This window comes from Leptonotus elevatus, chromosome 17, assembly GCF_054856555.1.
Source record: "Leptonotus elevatus isolate MCC_2025b chromosome 17, RoL_Lele_1.0, whole genome shotgun sequence".
NCBI classification, from domain to species: domain Eukaryota; kingdom Metazoa; phylum Chordata; class Actinopteri; order Syngnathiformes; family Syngnathidae; genus Leptonotus; species Leptonotus elevatus.
In genome coordinates this window covers 3,840,666-3,859,766 of record NC_141255.1, presented here as the reverse complement: position 1 = coordinate 3,859,766, position 19,101 = coordinate 3,840,666, and the positions used below count along the sequence as shown (strand labels likewise).

At 42.9% G+C, this 19,101-nt stretch overlaps 3 protein-coding genes across 11 annotated transcripts in view; 1 reads left to right on the top strand and 2 right to left on the bottom strand.

Moving 5' to 3' along the window:
* pphln1 (periphilin 1) overlaps positions 1-13,102 on the top strand; it is a 42,523-nt gene extending 29,421 nt beyond the window's left edge. For 2 of the 9 annotated variants that reach the window (XM_086058040.1, XM_086058042.1), the window contains 10 exons: positions 2,795-2,848; positions 3,047-3,117; positions 3,213-3,404; positions 3,488-3,552; positions 4,186-4,293; positions 4,553-4,704; positions 4,991-5,074; positions 7,466-7,521; positions 9,222-9,362; positions 12,676-13,102. In XM_086058040.1, coding sequence (XP_085914166.1) covers position 2,848; positions 3,047-3,117; positions 3,213-3,404; positions 3,488-3,552; positions 4,186-4,293; positions 4,553-4,704; positions 4,991-5,074; positions 7,466-7,521; positions 9,222-9,362; positions 12,676-12,948 — 1,143 coding nt within the window. In that variant the 5' untranslated portion in view covers positions 2,795-2,847 and the 3' untranslated portion in view covers positions 12,949-13,102. Of the gene's footprint in view, positions 1-2,251; positions 2,381-2,794; positions 2,849-3,046; positions 3,118-3,212; positions 3,405-3,487; positions 3,553-4,185; positions 4,294-4,552; positions 4,705-4,990; positions 5,075-7,465; positions 7,522-9,221; positions 9,363-12,675 lie in introns of those variants that run through there. The other 7 variants (XM_086058044.1, XM_086058045.1, XM_086058039.1 and 4 more) reach the window with 7 other exon arrangements.
* Positions 378-2,252, bottom strand: zcrb1 (zinc finger CCHC-type and RNA binding motif 1). Its single transcript, XM_086058049.1, has 8 exons — positions 2,111-2,252; positions 1,891-1,991; positions 1,759-1,787; positions 1,547-1,658; positions 1,217-1,324; positions 1,016-1,125; positions 863-941; positions 378-781 (listed from the first exon to the last, which is right to left on the bottom strand). The coding sequence occupies exons 2-8, from the start codon at positions 1,972-1,974 to the stop codon at positions 632-634; spliced, it is 672 nt and encodes a 223-aa protein (XP_085914175.1). The 5' UTR covers positions 1,975-1,991; positions 2,111-2,252; the 3' UTR covers positions 378-631.
* Positions 13,103-13,371: 269 nt separating the features above from the next.
* Positions 13,372-19,101, bottom strand: part of LOC147159307 (prickle-like protein 1) — a 10,777-nt gene continuing 5,047 nt past the window's right edge. The window contains exons 4-8 of the mRNA XM_086058038.1: positions 18,266-18,403; positions 16,426-16,629; positions 16,155-16,341; positions 15,076-16,059; positions 13,372-14,991 (exon numbers count right to left, since the gene is read on the bottom strand). Coding sequence (XP_085914164.1) covers positions 14,066-14,991; positions 15,076-16,059; positions 16,155-16,341; positions 16,426-16,629; positions 18,266-18,403 — 2,439 coding nt within the window. The 3' untranslated portion in view covers positions 13,372-14,065. The remainder of the gene's footprint in view (positions 14,992-15,075; positions 16,060-16,154; positions 16,342-16,425; positions 16,630-18,265; positions 18,404-19,101) is intronic.

Sequence of the window (19,101 nt, the reverse complement as noted above, 5' to 3'; positions counted from 1 at the left end):
TTTTATTTTTGTATTTTGTGTAATGTAGATTTATTAAAAAATATTTGAGTATTTGTGCTCCGTTCGTTTGTCGTGCTTGTTGACATAAAGAAAAAGGAAAAGCAAGTAGGGCTAGGAGCAACAACTTTTGTTTATGCTTTTTGTAATCACCATTTTTTTGTAAATAAAGTGGAAACCTTTTTTGTTCACCCGCAATGGCGTTTTGCATTTGTGAAAGATCGACTACGGTTGGTGGGCGTTAAAGACTTTCATGCCCTGCTTACGTAACGACAAAAAAAAGAAAGGTATAGACATGGGAAATAGTCTGCAGTTCCGTCAGAAAGACAGGGATGCAGGCGTATAACAGGATTATAAGAAGAAGGCATAATAGAATTGAGCAGAAGTCAAAAATATTTATTTACAACAAATTCAACTTATGTACAAGCTAGTCAAATACTGTGATTGACTGGCAGCGTCCTGTCCAAGGTGTTACCCCGACTCCCACCGAAAGTCATCAGGGATAAGCTCTAGCTTGCCCACGACCATACGGACAAGGACTATAGAAAATGGATGGATACAGCTAGATATTCCTGATGTATTCCACCTTAAAAGAAAAACACGTTTGAACTATACATCAACAAAGAAGTCCACATTAATCACTAAGCTCTTCCTCATCACTAAAATATGCACTCTTTTTGATCCGCAGTTTCCTGGACTCTGACGATGTAGAAGGGTGAGCGCTGTCATCCTGGGACACAATTACATTTTTTCTTTGCTTCTCCTCTTCGTCAATACGTTCTTGCTGTAAAGACGCAGAAGAAAAAAGCCATTTATTCATCTTACTGCCTTGACTAAAAAGTATTTCTCTCCATCTGCCCATTACCTGAAAAGCTATGGCTTGACTAAGACTATCTAGTGCTGGATCCTCTCCTTCTTCCTCACTCTCTAGTTCTTCTTCTTCACTATGAGGGAAATAAAAGGATGTAGACATTAAAAGACAATTCATCCTATTTTCCGCAATTATCTTGTTACTTACACATGTTCCGGTTGCTGAGCTTTTTTCTTCTTCTTCTTTTCCTTCTTCTTTGGCGGCTCTCGTTCTCCCAGCATATTTTGGGGGCATGCATAGCTCATGTGTCCCGAATTCTGATGTATTGTAGCACAACGCTGAATAGTTGTAAAATGATCCAAATGCACACAGCAACAGACACTGAAATACCATCACAATTCTACTGACCCCACATTCGTAACACCTGCTCTTGTCAGTGTAGTTGCGCCTCCTGATGAACTCAGTCGCTCGGCCGTTGTCAATTGCAATACTGGCTTTTACAGTTCTGCCAAACAACTGGAAGACAAGCACATCTGTAACTCACGTGCAATAATAATTACCAGAGGTGGGCACTTCCTTCTCTCCGTCGGCCCTGTCGTTGACGGATGCCCACGTTTTCGGTGACTGCTTTATAACGTAAAGCCTTGAAAAAATACATGGCCTGAGCACCGCAGGTTTACGTCCATTGATCCGTGCCCACCTCTGAAAATAATAACCATTTGAGAATTTGTCACCCACCTGCTTGTTGTTCACTGCTCTTGCACAGTTATGTGCCGAGTCTCTGTCCAGAAAGAGAACGAATGCCACTCCTTTGCTTCTGTGGGTGTCATTATCTTTCACAATTGTAACCCTGAGAAATAGATAGCCATTATAGTACCACCACATGGTTTTTATGTTAAATAAAGTGAAAGGATTTCTAAAGGTGCAATAAAGACCAACGGCATACTCACTTAACTACTTTTCCATACTTGGTAAACAGCTGAAATCGTTACAAGCATTTTGTTATTTGTATGTTGTTGTTTTTGCAAAAGATTTAACATTATATATACGTAATGTGGAAAACTTTACAGATACTAAATTACCTTGTGGAGGTCGTTGTTGGTGAGAGAGAATGGCAGGTTTGACACATATACAGTGCTTTTGCTCGGCGCTAATCCTCCACTCATGTTGAATTCATACGAAACTTGAAGAAAAATGCACAATTAATAATGATTAGTAACGCGAAGTCAGATAGCCAGCTACATTAACATAATACGGCCATGTAAAACACTAACTGCAGCTCTCGAAGTCAAAATCACTTACCGACACAGTGTTAAATGTTATATATAAAAATTCTAATGTTGGTAAAACGAATATTCCCCACGATTGTGTGTGTGTGTGTGGTCAATGAAGGTAAACAGAAACACTACTTCTATGTCGCAGACTGATGATGTATATTCTCCTGTCCAATAAAATAAGCGCTGTTGTAAAGAGGAGGGCCAAGATGGCGGCGTAGCGAGCAGTCTCGAATCTGTTCAGAGAGTAGCATTTCAGAAAGGCTAACGTGAGTCCAATTTATGGAAAGCTAAGCCGGTTTGTTATTACTTAAATGGCATCCAGTATATAAGACATGCCTTTATGTGGTTGTGTTTTGTTTTCTTAGACGGCAACAATGAACCTGCTGTATTTATATATATATATAAAAAAAAAAAATGCACATTTAGGCATCGTATGTGCAGGCTAATAGCTAATTAACAATGCTAGTACGAGTCTGCATTAACGCGCGAGAAACTAATAAACGTTTAGTGTTTTGATGGAACGTTGCTATTGTGTTGTACAATCAGTTTACGTAGTCGGTACAGCCCCGTTTAGGTCTCGGCTTTTCAACCCGTATTCGTTGTTTAACCGCTGCTAGACATTTTGTAAACTGTGTTGCATTTGAATGGATAATATCCGTTGAACTACCCACATGTATCCAATAAACGTTACTTTTTAAATCTTCCCCAGGTTTTGTTGAAAGACTTCGCCCAAAAGCAACCCGGAAAGCTCCTGGATCCGAGAGTGAGTTGATCGACATTGATCATATAAAATACTGTACATGCCAAACCACAGTGATGTGGTTGTTAATAGCTTTGTATTTTTTGTTTCACTGCATTGCTTTGCTGCATTGATTCTCCCCTTACCACTTAGAGATGTTGGGTGACTAAAATGATGATTGATGTAATCTGTTTGTTTGTTTTTCATTTTTTGGCCGGGTAGTGACTTACAGGAGGGAGAGGAGTATACGAGACGCGTATGAAGAGCGCTTTTTGTCTGACAGGGCGGGGAGAGTATGTTTCTGCCTATTTATCACTTCTATAAGCATACACTAATTACTCGAATAGTTGTAATACATCACCTCTTAATATCCACCATCCTTTTACAGGGTCAGTACCCTCGAGGAGGGGAGAGGCGAGGCCACTTTGGCAGGCCTGATGGTTATGAATATGAAGGAGGTCCCCGCTTTTACCCTAATGGAGGTGGCCCGCGTAGTTACCATGGAGAAGATCAGCGGAACTACCACGGTGATGCCAGTCATTTCCCCTCAGAACGCAGAGGTGGTCCCCCATCAAGAAGGGTGAAGGCATAGCTAGGATACAAGTTATATTTGATGCAACATGAAGTTGAAATTCCTGATTATTGCCTTTCCTCTGTCTCTAGCAAGAGGAGTATTCATACAGAGGACCCAGGGAGGAGCAACATACAGGACGACCTATGGAATACAAGTAAATGCTCACTACACAGTCCAGTAATAATGCACTCTATGCATGCATCACTTGGTGTGAGGTGGCACTGTGGTAAACACATGGGGACAACAATGACCGCATCAAACTCGCCAGAATTCACTCGCTGTCTGTTGGAATTACTTAAAGTTACCAGGAATGGCGTACAAGCTTTACAATTGTTGGTTATTCAAGTAATGGTAAATTGTTGAAAGGATCCACATCTGATTTACAGGTCCGTGTCTATAAAGACACGCATGGCAATCTTTGAGACTCTCAACTCAGCTTTATCTAGCACATTTAAAAACAAATCACAGCAGCTGTAACAAAGTGCTGCAACAAAAGCTTGACCACATAATAGAGTAGAAAGCCTTCATTGTCATTGCATGATGCAGTTTCAATGAAATTGGGACAATCAAAACAAAACAAAAACAACAAATAATCAAATAAGAATGACACGCATATACTACTGGCAGGATCTTGATGTGTTGCGGTGCATATGATCCATCTCCATTCCCATTTGAACACATTTGTCATGTTTTTTTAGCTGTACTTTAGCTAAAGTGATATTGTGTGACTATTTGGGTGGAAATATAATATTCGGAGAATTTTTTTTTTCTTTACTTATGCCATCAGCAGCCGTGCACCAACACCTCGGAACCAAGGCATGTACCCAGCACCCCGATCGCTGCCAGAAAGTGGGGCTGACACACTCGTGCAAGCTATCCTCAACCTGGACCGAGGGTATGAATAAAAAAAATATTATTTTGTAGCTCTGTGGCTCGGGTCTTTGTTGGATACATGTTTTGGTTCCTGGAGTAATATCTTTACATGTAGAAAGTAAGGGCCTATTTATGCTTTCCACAGTCATGTGTAAATAAAAGATTTGGTCACATGCAGATGCTGCAGAGAATGCTAGATGGCAGTGTTGTATCTAATTGACAACATTATTTACATAATAACATCTCTAAACCTCACAGTTTTACTGTTTCTTTTGCCTCAGGGATGACAGACAGGAGTACCGGAGGAAGGCGCCTCCATTCCCGCCCCTCAGAGACCGCTCCCCCCACAGCCGCTCGGGTTCCAGCGTGAGCAGCAGGAGCTACTCGCCGGATCGCGCCAAAAATCTTCCGTTTCCATCACAGCAAGGCAAGAGTATGTCGGATTGCTGACGCTTAATTGTGTTTGATGCACCGCTCAGCCTTTTTCTTTAGCCACCTTGGGCGAAACTGTAATTAGTCAGATAATGGGATGGGAGTTGTGGGTGTTGTCAAAACATAGCACAAAAACCATTAATGTCTCAAATACATCCAAGTCACGCACGTTTTCTACACGATACACTGCCTATTAACCTTAAATAATTAGTTAGACTAAATAAATATATAAGTATGCTGTTTAACTGTTTATCAATTTCTGATAATCTGGCTCACTGGCTTTTCAGGTGGGGATGGTCCAGAGGGGCATTCAGGTCCGAATGAGCGCCTCTGGGGGGCGCTCTTTCCTCACAGTGGACATGACTCTGCGGGTCTGTACATGAGTCTTGAAAACAAGCGTTGACCTGAGTGACAGATGCCGTTACAGCATCATGCCAAGAAAATACATTCATACTTAGTATAAAACGTTTTTAAATATGATGAATGTGGAGTTCGTAGGCAATTTTGTTCTGAAATTGCCTTGCGAGACCTGCTTTTTTTTATTTATTTTTTTTACTTCATACAATAGAAATTCAGATGCAACAATACTATAATGATGCTGATTCTGTCACCCAGGTCTTTAAAAGAACGGGGTGCGTCACAAATGTTTAAATGTTTGTGCCTAGATGTGACTTTGTGGTCAATAGATCTCTCCCTCACTGTTTATGGAGATACAGTAGTACTTGAACTTGTTGCTCCACTCTTTTCAAGCATAGATCTAGTCACAATTGTTTTTAGTAGTTGTCAGGCCATTATAAACAAGAAAAAGTGGAGGAACAGTGTCTTTTCAGTCCAACTCCCAAGATTTCCAAAATTCTGTTATGCAAGTTGGGACATATTCGAATGCCACCGGACTGGAAAAAAATGCAAATACTAAAGTATCTCATTTGCATGGTGTAGTCTGTAGAATAACCTCGTAACTTTGTTTACCTCAACAGAACCCCTGTCTACCTTGGGAATCTTTGTTTTTTTTCCTTTTTTGTCATGCTTTCCTCACTTTCAACACCTTCCCAATCTTAACACACTTGGCTGGCATTACAGCCTGTATCGTCTTCAGTATAGTTCGTTATAGAAGTTGTATTACGCTCGTACAACTTCGCCAAGTCGACTTGACAAACAAACATCTCGCTCAAATTTTTGGACCGATGAGAGTGTTGCTAGTTAATTCTGTGCTACAAACTCACTTTTTTCCACACGTTTTTATTAACTCCCATTCGCAATAACATCCAAAACAACATGATTGTTTTTTAACCTGTTTGTTTGCCGCAATAGTATCCGTTCGCTTGGATTGAACTTCCACGCACCCTGGTGGTAAATTAAAAATAAATAACATAGTTCATTTCCTCCTGCTTTTTAAGTGTCAGTTTACTTAGTGGATTGACTTTAATGGTAAATGGATTATTGGGCATTCAAATTTTAGAGACACGTCAGGGTACAACTAACGAAGTTAAGCCCAGACAGATTGTGTTGTCATTCACAAGCTATAAAAGCTAAGACAAATATGCCTAACTTTATGACTTTAGTATATAACAATGTGTTACGCAGTTACCTTTGGCTGACCTGCAATTAATTGAAGGTGATTTCATGCAATGATGACGCTTGTAAAAGAAATATGATGCACAGTAATATAGTTGTTTGTGTCTTTGATGTACAAAAATAGCACTATTTTTTGTGCATCACCCCTTGAGGGGGGGTGGGGGGTTGAGTCCTTAACTCGTTTACTGCCATAAATTCATTAAAAAATATATATATATTATTTAAAAATTAGGAGCGACAGGCGATTAAAATTTTTAATTATAATTAATCGCATGATTTCAATAGTCACAATAATCACAAATTTTATATCTGTTCTAAATGTACAATTGAAAAAAATTTAGGTTTTCATACTCTTGTTAACAAAAGTGGAAAAAATAAGTTAAACTAATAGAAAAAGTTTAAATGATTTTTTTACGTTTATAGCTGTCAATGGCAGCGAATGAAAAAAAAACTTTAAAAAATTTGGGGCGTCAGGCGATTCAAATTTGTAATCAAAATTAATCACATTACTTCACTAATTAACTGACAATTAATCACACATTTTATATCTGTTCTAAATGTACAATAAAAAATTCTAGGTTTTCATACTCTTAACAAATATAGATTTTTTTTTTTTAACTAATAAAAATAGTTGAAATGAATTTTTGACGTCTATAGCCATCAATGGCAGTTGAATGAGTTAAATAAATTCTCTGCATGTATCTTGAGGTCACCACGTAAACTGTCGGGTAGCACGAGAGAGACGCAGAGCATTTCGAATGCATCCGGCAGCCACCTTTTGTCCGAGCTCGTAAACATGCCACCAGCTTGTGTGTGGGGAAAGAGAAGAGATTGAATGTCTGATGGATATACCTGAAGTGAAAGCTTCCACAAGATAGATGTTCTTCACGTATGGCGGCTAGCGAGGTAGCCTTGAGTGGAGGCAAGCGGTATCCAGTTGACCAAATCTTTTAAGGGTTGACATGTACATTCTGGGAATGTCGAGTTTGGAGTGCAAACGGCTTCCTATTTGTTCTAGAAGTCATCGTGACGGTCTGGATCCTGGAACTGAAAAAAAATGTTTTTTGTCATCCTCCTGCATTCTTGTTCACATTTACCCTCTTTCCTTGGATCCTCATCCTCTTGTTTCTTTGTGTCCTTTTTTTTTTGCTTTCTTAGTCTTACCTTGTCTTCTCATTTTTCTTCAGAAAAGATTCCAGGTCTGTCAAGAGAAGGTTCCCCGAGCAGCGCCACCTCAAACAAGGTGAGCTCACAAGGATACAAATAAACTGACAGCAAACTGCATCTGGACCCCCTTGAATTTTGTCCTTCTAATAACTGTTTCGTCCCCTTGAAGTATGTTAATGGTTTTTAAAGTGGCCCACTGCTTTTGTTTACCTGCCTTTGTAGGCAGACTTGAAGTCACGTGGACTTGTAATAACGGCTGCATTGGAGCGCTCAAGTGTCACCATGAGTCTTAAGTCCAGTTTTTTTTTTCTTACAACACAACTGCTCTTTACTGCTGTGTATATTGACTAAAGCAGCTCTGTAAATAATAGTTTTGCTGATATCCCGCATCTCCAACGTTGCAGCTGCAGGTTAAACGGAGTCAGATGTGACGCGCCGCGCTAGTGCGGCCCACCCAGAAGTGAAACGGCTAAACGCATTAGCCACAGTCATAATTTTATCGTAGGATCTTTGCCACAATGTTAAGAGAGAGCCTCCCCTATGCAACATAACTTGGTCCACTATTCAAACTGCAGAACTGCTGCTTTCTTCCGCTCATGGGGGGCTTCCAACTCGCACGTTAAAACCAGAGCCCATGCATTAAAATGTAAATGGCAGACAGAACATGGATGCTTAGCGTGTGCTGCGCACGCCGCCCTATCAGCTGCTCTCCACCCTTGCAAACACGCTGCCGCGTACTTGCGGTGTTTGATCTTAGGCCCAGTGCATTGTTTCTCTGTTGCGCGGGGGCACAAACCAAATAACCTTTTGCCAAGATGAAAGGCCTGCACTGTGCCCCCAGTAAAGCCTGCACTAATGGCCCCCCCAGTCGCTGCCTGCTGCGGAAAAAAGTCGACAAACGCAAACAGGATTTCTGGAGCCATCTCCAAACTGAACACACCCCCCAAAATATATATTTTTTAACTATTAGTATGTATGTATTTGTCTAAGTAAGAGACAGCAGTTCAGTCTGGGAGGATAAAGTCGAGATCCACTGTGGCTGAAATATAAAATTGGGACTGGTTGTTGGAGTGAGTCTACTTCCCTGACAAATCACAGTAATTTCGAGAACTTATTGTTTGGAGCAAAACAAACCATTGAAAAACCACATCATTTCCCCAAAATTTAGATCAAAGTCCGCCCCAGTTTTGAAAGATTCTTGTTTGGACCTAACTTTCATGTTGGGTGGTGCCCATTCAATTGAATTGAATGATTCAGACAGGGATACCCCCCCCCCCCCCCCCCACTATGGACAAGCAGGCTATGAAATGACAAACGCCTAAACGTGCACGCTGTACTTCTCCCTGGCAGGAAACTGGCTTGAGGGCGAAAACGAGCGTTCATCGTAGACCGCGCGCGCCTTTGTGATGTCATGTATGTGGCTCTCTTGCGTGGCCTGATTTCACTTACTGCGAGTAGGCTTTAGTCGTGGATGGATTGCGCCGCTCCCTGGCCTTCCAACAGAGAGCAGTGACCAACTTGGCCCCGTGTCATCTCATTTGCTCATTCTTTTGGCTTACATAGCAGCTCGTAGATATGTATACAGCATACCCAGTGGATTCAAGATGGCTGGCTTTTACTATGTATTAGACCAAAAAGGGCAATTTTTTTCAATTAGTTTTCTTAATGGTGCTCTGAGTTAGCTGGTCGGCAAATATTTGCTCACCCTGTAACCATATTCAAAAAAAATTTGCGCACTCATATGGATGGTTGAATGACATTCGTGTCTCTCTTTAGGAGGAGAACATTGCGCCTGAAGCTGAAAAAGAGGAGCCATTGTCAGGTCTTGTCGTGGAGGAGAGTCCGAATATAACCACAGACAACTTTAAGGAGCGACGATCGTTGGCCATTGCAGCTAAAGCCCGGGAGATTGAAAAGGTGACTCTACCCCCCCACCCCCACCCCCACCCCTCTTTTCTTCCGTTACTGTGTTTGATGGGAATTGGTAAGAATTGAGCAATTCTGATTCATTATTGATACTGAAATTAGATTCAATTCGGGGCAAACCCGGACAAAATAAGACACTGGAAAAGAACTAATCGAAGAAGAGTGGACGTTGTGTCTTTTGGGCCCTTGCTGCGTACTTTGACTTACTGTAGTTCGCAAACAAATATTGCCAACCTTCTGCGCATGCGCGTCTCAGATCGTGTAATCGTATTCTTGCCGATGAAATGTGCATGTGGCGGATCTGCCAGCCATAGTGGCAGGAAATAATGTCCCAGTGCCGCGGAAAAATCAATGTAATCAAGTTAAACGGCGAAACTTGGCGAGTGGCAACATAAGATGGCTGCCGGTGACTTCACTTCTCACGACTTCAAGTAAGCATCATTATTAATCGATTAATATAAAAGGCTGCGGTCGTTTTTTTTTCTTTTGAAATAAATGTTTTTCTTTTCATTTAAAACGGAGTTTTATTCTGAAGTAAACAAGCTATCGTCTCTTCTATGCGCCATTTTGAATTGACTTCCACCGGCAAGGAATGAACGATCAATGAAATTCCTCAAGAAAGTGGGTGTGGCTTTCCAGGCTATAATTTTACAGTAGCTTGGAATATGGCATTTACTTTTTAGGAATCACACCGCGGCCTTGCTTTGATAATGAACACTAAGGCTTACTTCGATGTATTGAAATGATGGTCGCGATGGTGGCACTTGGAGAGCTAAAAAAATACAATAAATGGTGATTCCTGACAAAGGCTTTAAGAACCACCAATATAAACAATAATGGAGTTACAGGTTACATACAACATTACGCCATTTTTGGGCCACCATGAGCCAAATAATTCATACTCATCTATTGTATGTAGAGCGACCTGTGGATGAAATAGCGAAGCCTGGAGTCTCAGCGGCCAAAACACTCAAAATATTGAATATCAGATATTTAAAAAAGCAAGACGGTATTGATTTCATCTCATTTGTAAAATGTGGCGTTCTGGTTGGGTGAACTTTTGCGTGACGAGATTTATATGTTCTCCCTGTCAATCAACGTAAATGGCATTGATTACGAATAAAGATAAATTGTTAACGAGCAGCTTAACATTTCTGAAAAGGACCAGTTAAAATTCAAAACTCCTCCATCAGCCACTTTTACTGCTCCCCGCTCAAGGCAATAATCCCCCAACAAGTTGCCTAACTTCCCCAGGATTTTTCTGCTAACTCTTGTAAATCTCTTAATAACGACGACCCCCCGGATGGAATAATGACAACAAAAAGCTCATTCCGCCAAACATTAACGCGGGACTGCGCATGGTTGAAACGTTACGTCTTCCCCGCAGTGTTCCTGGAAGCAATTAGCCCACGCCAATGAACATATAAAAGTTGACCAGGATATAGCTTTGTGCGTTCAATAAATAGAGGTCAACGGAGTTAAAAAAAAAAACCACGTCCAGCTCTGCTCGCTCATCTAATGAGGGTCTTTCCTGCAATAGTAAATGCTACCGCTGCTTTACTGGGACCATTAAACCCGGAGCGGTTGTGCCTTGAAGCGTGCAATGCGCGCTGGCACGGCAGAGCCGACAGGCGCTTGTAACGCGCGCGCTGACGCTGCAGATTCAGGCCTGTTTTATAGCCAGTCTTCTTTCGAGCCCATCTGTGTTTACCCCCCCTCTAACCACTATTTTTTTGGGAAAGTGATTATCAGTGGATGTGTAGTCCTCACACTTAACGTTTACAAAAAGTATACCCCTTCCCAGATGTGTGGGTCCCATAAAAAAAAAAGAAGAAAAAAAAAAAAAAACAACCATCCATCCATCTTTGGTCATTCCAGCCTTGAAAATGGTTCAAATAAAGCCGTACTTTTAAAATGTCACAGTTCCCAAATGTCTGCCATTTTAACCTGAGCGACTTTCTTTTTTTCGTGACGAATGGCTGTGCGCTCAAAGTGGTTCACAAAGTAGACAAACCAAGCAGCCACAAAATTGGCAAGCATTCCTTTCCCGTCATTCAAAAATTATATAGCCGCGGTAACCTTCTTTTTTTTTTTTTTTTTTTTTTCTTCAACATTTGGTTTTGTGGTTCTATCACAGCAGGCAGTCACTTTCCGTGTGCTGTGATTGTTTGGCTTACTGCATCCAAAATCTGGTCTAGCCATCTCGAACCGTTACACGAGCATGAGTCCGGTCGCTCCTGCAAAAAGCGCAAAAATCCAAACTTGTCGCGCAGATCCTAAAACGGACTTTTCCATCATCAAGCCGACATCATGCTGGGCCGTGTCCTGCTCTGTGTGTTTTTGTAGCTTGCTAAAATTGCTCCTCTGAAATTCTACCTGAGCTGTTGCTCGTCGTCAGAGTTGACTTTGGCTGAGGTACATACCGACTGGTTATAGTGAGCGACAAGGCATGAAAGGCAATAAACCGCATCGTGTTTTACTCCTCACATTCCAGGCCGTGGCACAAACGGTGTTTCGTTTCATTTGTTGAGGAAGCTAAGTATATTTGCGTATTGGGCAGAAATACAGACGTTTTAGGCCCTCTTTTGTTTTGCCTTCAAAGGCGACAACGATTGACTGATTTTTTTCTTTTTTCTTTTTTGTTCCTCGCGCAAGTGTTTTTTGCTCCAATTTAACATCCATCCGCAATCAATATAGTTGTAGAAAAGGAGTTTGAGGAAGTTGGAAACCCAGACACGGCTTCATTTAAACCTGCCCGACCCACCCAGTCAAGCACAGTTCTTTTCCTTCCTGTTTGGATAACAGGGGAAATCATTTATAATACAGGAAGTATATTTTTAGCACATTGTTTCAGAGACAAATTTCTCTCTGTCCAAGTGTTTGGTTCGTGTACTTAATTGGATATTTCTCGAAGATAGAGTACGTTGCGTTTGACATCAACACAATTTCTTGGAACTGTTTGCGTCTTCTGGACCAATCCGCACCCTTTCACGTGCTTGAGGCGGCACCTACGGACGTCGTTTGGACGTCCCTGCAAGATTGTAAACAACTCAAAGCAGCAGTTTTGTCAGAACGGGAAAATGTTTCTTCATTAGGAAAGTAAAGAAAAGGCTGTGAAATGATGGATGTTTTCTCCCTTCCCAAGCCCAAGTGTTTTCATTGCTTCGTTCCCCGCCATCCGCAATGTAATCTGCGTTTATGGAACTTGAGAAGATGATGAAAATGACTTGGATGATGCCACTGAAAACAAACTTTTCTTCTTCTTTTTTTTTTTGTTTTTTTTTTTTGCCCTGTCAAATCTCAGGTGTACCGCGATGATTGTGAAACGTTCGGTACGGTGGTGAAGATGCTGGTAGCGAAAGATCCCAATCTGGAGAAGCAGCTACAAGTACCCCTCAGGGAGAACCTCGGGGAGATCCGTGTACGTTGCCTTGAGGACCTCAAACTCTTCATAAGCGAGCTGGATCAGGCAATCCAACACCCAGAACTCCCCACTTGCGACTCCACCACCCCTTCTACAACCTCAAGCAGTCAAAAGAATTCAAAGACTGGGAGCAATCACAGCTCAATTTTCTGACAAGTTTTTCTGATGGAACTTTGTAGGAGGATTAACGTCTGACTACAGCGGATAACTTGGATTGTGACTCACTGGACACATGTTGGATTTCTGGATTTACACTATTTTCCAGCACAGAGGGTGGACGTTAATCAGTGTTAGTTATGGAGGGGGGGGGGGTTGTGGGTGGAAAGAAAAAAATCCTTTTTAGTGTGCTCTGTTAAAAGTTAAAGTTGAAATCTACTGGTGCTGTGTCACCTTACGATCTCTCATCATAAAAACATTTTTTCCAAAAAAAAAACTGTTTTGCATTTTAATTTATTGCACTTTGCACACACTCATAAGATTAATAATACGTTTTAATAAGCTTTTTTTTTTTTTTAAGAAAAGTGTGCAGTTGATTCAGGAAATTTGTTGAAGCAAGAAGAAACTATTTCCAAAAACCAACTTTTTCTGCAGACTTGCAAAAAATATTTTATTACAAGCATCTTTACAATCTTAAGTATATAACTGTTTGTGACACAACAGGTGTAGTAATATTTGGGCTCAATATAGACATTACATATGAAATGTTACAATAGACATTGTTTTATGGCACTTAACTGGAGAACACAGTTTATGAAAGGTCTGTGTTTAAGTACATTTACAGCTGGTATTTTTCACTTTAATCACACTTCAAAAGCATTCATTTAAACCTACGTAAAGATTGCAGTATTAAAATCTTACTATTTACAGTACATTTATGCCATTTTGCATTAAATACTCTGTCTAGTTTCTTGTGTTTTCCTGATTGACTGTACACATAGCTGCAAAGCTTAGATCGATACAAAAAAAAGAAGAAACAATTACATGTTTTCACTCGAACTGTACGTTTTTTTTCTGCACAAAGGCTACTATGCAGCCCATGCATTATATAAAAAAATCAATGTCAAATGAATTTACACATTTCTGACTAGTTTACAGTTTCTTTTGTCATTGCAACAATTAAAGACTCATTTCTTAGATGGTAGTCGAATTACAACTCACCATATATCTAGAACTCTTAAAAACCTGTACAAAACATTTGTAAAAACAAAAAAAAAAACAGCAAAATACTTTATTGCCTTATGCAGGTCATAGTGTTAATACAGACTGGGCTCTAGGAGAGAATACAATTTTTGGAGCGGTGGCTCTTTCTCCGACCAGTCTTTGAGCCATGACTTTGGGACGAGAGGGCAATGACTCTGGGGTAGTCCTCAGCATAGTAGCGCCCAGCGGGTCGAGGCTGGGGGATAGGCTGGCCCAGGAAGTAGCCCTCCTCTTCAGAGTCCGATGATGATGAAGAGCAAGTGGAACACCACTCGTCCTCATCTTTGTAGAGACCCATAAAATGCTCAACCCGGCGGTCTCCCTGGGATGGACCCTGAATCATATAGTCTGACCGGGTTTGAGAGTATGCCTGTGGTTGGCTTGGAGACCTTTGGCGAGGGTTAGCTAGAATCTGTCGGTGATGTCGATAAGGTCTCTGCGCCTTTTCCAACGGCACCATGTTCAGGGCAATGTCCGAGTGGGTTTTGCGGCTCCTGTGGTGCCTACTATGGTGGGGATTCTGTCTGCTCCGTCCATGGTGACTCGACGGATGGCTTCTTTCCCGGCACGCCTCAGCGTGGGCATAAGCCCTCCGCTGTGGCCTCTCACTCATGGGATGCTTTCTGATATTGACCTCAAATCCATCGTTATATCCATTATCCACAGTGTCATCTGTGAACTTGACCATCTGAGGAGGCCTGGACTGTGACTTGGTCCTCCTCAGAGCTGGCGCATGGACAAACGCAGGTGGTGTTTCCAAATGGGGGTACAGAGACAGAAGTCCTCCCCTTGTTGCTAGGTCTCCGTCTTGTGCCGTCTCCTGTCCCTCCTTCTCCAAGTTAAGGTTGAGAGAGTTGCTACTGTGGTGAAGATGAGATGAATTAAAGGTCCCCATGTTGCTCATCTTCTCACAGTCGTCTCCCACCAAAGGTTCCTGCATTGTATGAAGGGAGTAGACCATTGACCTATCCCTGCCATCTCCATCAACTGAAGCACCTAAGGAAGCAGAAAATGTACGTTTTACACATTTTAAGTGGGAATCGGTGAACATCAAACCAAACACAATCCCCTCCTCCTTACCAGTGATGTTTGACAGTGCCAGTGAATCCATAGAGTCCCCCACACCTTGCCCCGCCTTCCTCAGCTCATCTGCGATACATTCCAGTGTATCCTGGTACCACTGCCTGTTCTCTTGCCATAGGGAATGTTTGCTTGCACTAGACTGGTCCTGATCTTGGTCCAGCTCTAGCTCTTGGATCTTTCTGGCACTGGCAGGCCCTGGATGACTTCCATAGGCTGAGTCTCCGAGCCCGTCCTGAGACTGGGCCCAGTACATTTCAGGAAGATGCTTCTTGCTCATGAGTCCAGGGCTAAGGCTGTTGGCTCTGGATTGATTGGAAGTTTGGCTCTGAGTGGGACTGGTAGGGGTCGGTGAAGAGGCAGAGATTCCAAGAATTTCTGGCTTTAGCCAAGGGTCAGAAACACTTATCAGATGCTTTCTGTCATTACTGGGACTGGGAGATTTTCGGGATGGCTGCTGAATCGGGTGCAGCATTCCTTGGTCACCGAACTTGAGCAAGAGCTGAGTCATATAGTCCTCGTGCTGGGCCCATTCCTCGGGGTCCTCCTCTCCCCCAGCGTCCTGCTCCTCGCGGTCCCCCCAGAACCTTTCTTCATCCAGGCCTAGATGGGAAAGCTTCTGCCCAATGACATCCATATCCCCATCGACTTCGCCCTCAACAAACTTGTACTCGCTCGCAGAGACAACGGTGGAGGGGTTTAAGACTTGAGACTGTCTCCACTGTTCAGCGGGCCTGCTGCTCTTGCCCATGCGGACACTGCGACGGGATTCGCGGGAACGAGCAGATTGGAAAGCGGAGTCCGAAGAATCGGAGGCGTGGATATCCTCCTCTCCTTGGCAGCAGGCCTTCGAGCAGTAGATGCGCCCTTGTTTCGGTAGAAAAGGACAGCCCAGTAAGGACGTCTTACACTGAGCGCAGCAGAAGCACTCGTCTGTGGCATGCCAATGCCCACCTTCGTAGGTCATTTGTGCATGGTCCACTCCTATAGGACAGTCGGATAGAAGACACATTTGTGAATAAGGAGAGGGACGTGGCTTTGGGTACTCCCAAGTTGTTGGATCCAAATTTTCGACTTACCGATATTTTCACCGCAGGCCTCGCAGTACTCCGCATACAGCGACTCAAAACATCCACAGCAGTAGGGCCGGCCATCTTTCATGATGTAGCGTTGCCCCCCCAGCATTGTCCCGCACTCAAAGCAGGCAAAGTGCTTCATGTGCCAATGCCGACCCTCCGCCTCTGTGCACTCGTCCGCGAAGATGATCTTAAGCGCAATTGCATATGAATGGTTGGTGAGATGCTATGAACTCCTTAATAGATGTTACTTAACACCGTTGCTGCTTCTCACCTCGTCGCAAGAGGAGCATCTTGGTTTCGTGATTTCCGCATGGTGTCTCCCACAGAGGATCTTGCCATTTTGGTAGAAGTAGATCAAATCCACAAGCAGCTCTTGACATGTAGCGCACACAAAGCATGCAGGGTGCCAGCAGGGGTTCGGTCCAGCCCTCGAGGCGAAGATTGCCATCTCCCCTCCATTGATGCCACCTCCACACTGCCAAACGTATACGAATGACGCATGCGTGAAAGTCATATTGTAGGCATCTTGTTAATGCAGTGGCTCTGCTGATAATCTACTGCTAAGTATGTTTAAATTACAGTGTAATAAATGTTTTAAATAGACAGATCATCCTTTGTTAAGTTTTCTAAAACCCCAAAAAGCCAGTGATGTTATCCAATCAAAACAAATCCGTGAAACCAGAACTACTGCTAAAACCAGTGTAACATAGATGCAAAGCATTTTAATCTTTTTAAAACAAAACCACAGATTATGTTTCACGTCTTTCAGAATAGCTGCCTGTTCCTTTTTAATTCAGGATTAGCTGTTCTTGTCGCTGACATCCACTGATTTAAGCAAGCATTGTCTTTCAGTTTGCCTCGCTTTACTATCAAATACTATAAATACTATACCATAAAAGCCATAAATTTAATAACACTTGTCGGTCCAGTTAGTTTGAACAGAGCCCACTGTCCTTGGACCCGAGTCGCCAAAGCTCATATGACTCCGCAGAGATCGTCAAAGTGTGTCTGAACGCCCAATCACAAGTCTTTATTTAACCCACCAGAGCGTGGGGACGCCAATAGACAGCAGTAGGATAGCATGCCCAGCTGTTTGCTATTATTACGAGTGGACAGACGGGAGGGGGGGGGGGCTTAGCTCATGTATGTCCCTGAGACTGACGGAAACTGGAGCCTCATAAATTGTCTGTGAACATGTGTGCATTCATAGGTATGAGTGACCTGCAGCTTTGCGTAGATGATAATGTGAGTTATGACCCAATGGATACGTGACATGGTGGCAATTTCACTATGGATTATTAGTGTGTGTGTGTGTGTCGACATGTGTTGCTCGTTCTCAACATGCGATGTGTTTGTTAGCATCTATGTTTGGGCGCTGACACGCTCGCAACCCCAAGTAACGTAGCCTAGCATAGCCAAAAAAGAGGATGTGGTTTCCTCACTGGTTAAGCGGGGCTTTAATTTGTTCCAATTCCAGTGAATGTTGAAAGGACGTTTTCCATAAGTTAGATTAAGGACATCTTGAGTGGTACGAAAACCATCGCCACATTTAAACAACAAATGATTTTTGGGATTGTTGTGTTGGTTGAGATCTCGCAGTCAAGGGGGGGGGGGGGGGGAGCATTTGTAACTCATTTGATCTATAGTTACTTACGTCAGGCAATGGTTTTCAGTTGTCGTTTGTTTGTGAGCTGGATTTCACGACAAGCGCTTAAAAAGTTTTTCCCGCACTTCTTTTTGTGACGTGTTACATTTTCGTAACACGTACAAGATGCGCACCATGACTGATTTGGGGGAATTCGTTCTGATTTTATAAACCTGTCCTGTGGAGATGGTAGATTGTTGGCAGGAAATTGGTAGCTGTCCTCTTGGGGAGCCGACTTGCGATTTCCCCCGCTTCCTCCAAATAAATGAGGGCTGCGTTTATTACCGAATTCCAAGCCATCACGTCAGCCAATCAGACCAACTTAAGATATAAATAGCGTAAGACCCAACCAGCGGGTTTTCGTGGAAGTCGAAACTGCCCTGATAGCGACATGAGCTCTCAGTGACCTCTTCGCGTGTGTGCGTGCGCGCGCGCGCTCACGGGGGCATCCATGCGTGCCACCTACATTTTCACAGCGAGTGTGCTGCAGGGCCCGGGGCAGGATCTTGGGCGTTCCCCTTCCGAGTGCCTCTCTCTTCCGCTGGGCGCTGAACATGTGAAGCTCCCTCTTCTCCTCCTCTGTTAGGGACTGGCAGTAACGGACCTAGTGGAGACAAAAGACGCGTGAGCGGAGCTGGCAAAAAAAGAAAATAACTTTTGAGTCTGGGGAAAAAAAAAGGGGTTTATTTTAAATTCATCTGCTCAACTCCTTTGCCTGTGTTTAGAAATGGTGTCGATTCCCAGATAAAACGCAACGACTTCTCCTTACGGCGCGCTGGGCGCGCGTCCTCCCTCGCTAACCACAGTAACGCAAGGAATTCGTCCTCCTCAATCACCAACAAACATTATAAAACCTCCCCATCAAACACTGTGCATGCAGACCAGACTTATTGTGTATCCGCTGTGTGTTTATACAGAGACCACCTCAGTCAGCTCTCGTGTGGGTTGATGAAGCCCCCCCACCCTATCTCCTAATGTAAACTCTTATCAGCGCAGATGTGAAAGGAGGGGGGCGGTTTACGCACCATAAAGCCGTTCGACAGACGATGGAATGTGGCTATTGTTCTGTTTGTGTTAGTCCAGGCTTTAATCAGCTGTCGTTTTTTTTTATTGCCAACAGAATCCACAACTTTCTCTGTCGCCGCGATCGGTTTTTGGAAGCTTTGAGTTCAAATAAACTGCTGGCTGGCTCAAATTGCTGGTTTACTGTTAATTTCATGTACTTGGAATTAATTGGGCTACTCTCTCTCTCTCTCTCTCTCTGTCTCTCTGTCTCTCTCTCTCTCTGTCTCTGTCTCTGTC

Excerpts from the sequence above, each read along its gene's own strand:
- zcrb1 (XM_086058049.1), bottom strand. The coding sequence starts at position 1,974 with ATGAGTGGAGGATTAGCGCCGAGCAAAAGCACTGTATATGTGTCAAAC. Across the intron at positions 1,788-1,890 it reads CCAACAACGACCTCCACAAG|CTGTTTACCAAGTATGGAAA; the intron begins GTAATTTAGTAT and ends TAACGATTTCAG. Across the intron at positions 942-1,015 it reads GCTCAGCAACCGGAACATGT|TGAAGAAGAAGAACTAGAGA; the intron begins GTAAGTAACAAG and ends TTTCCCTCATAG.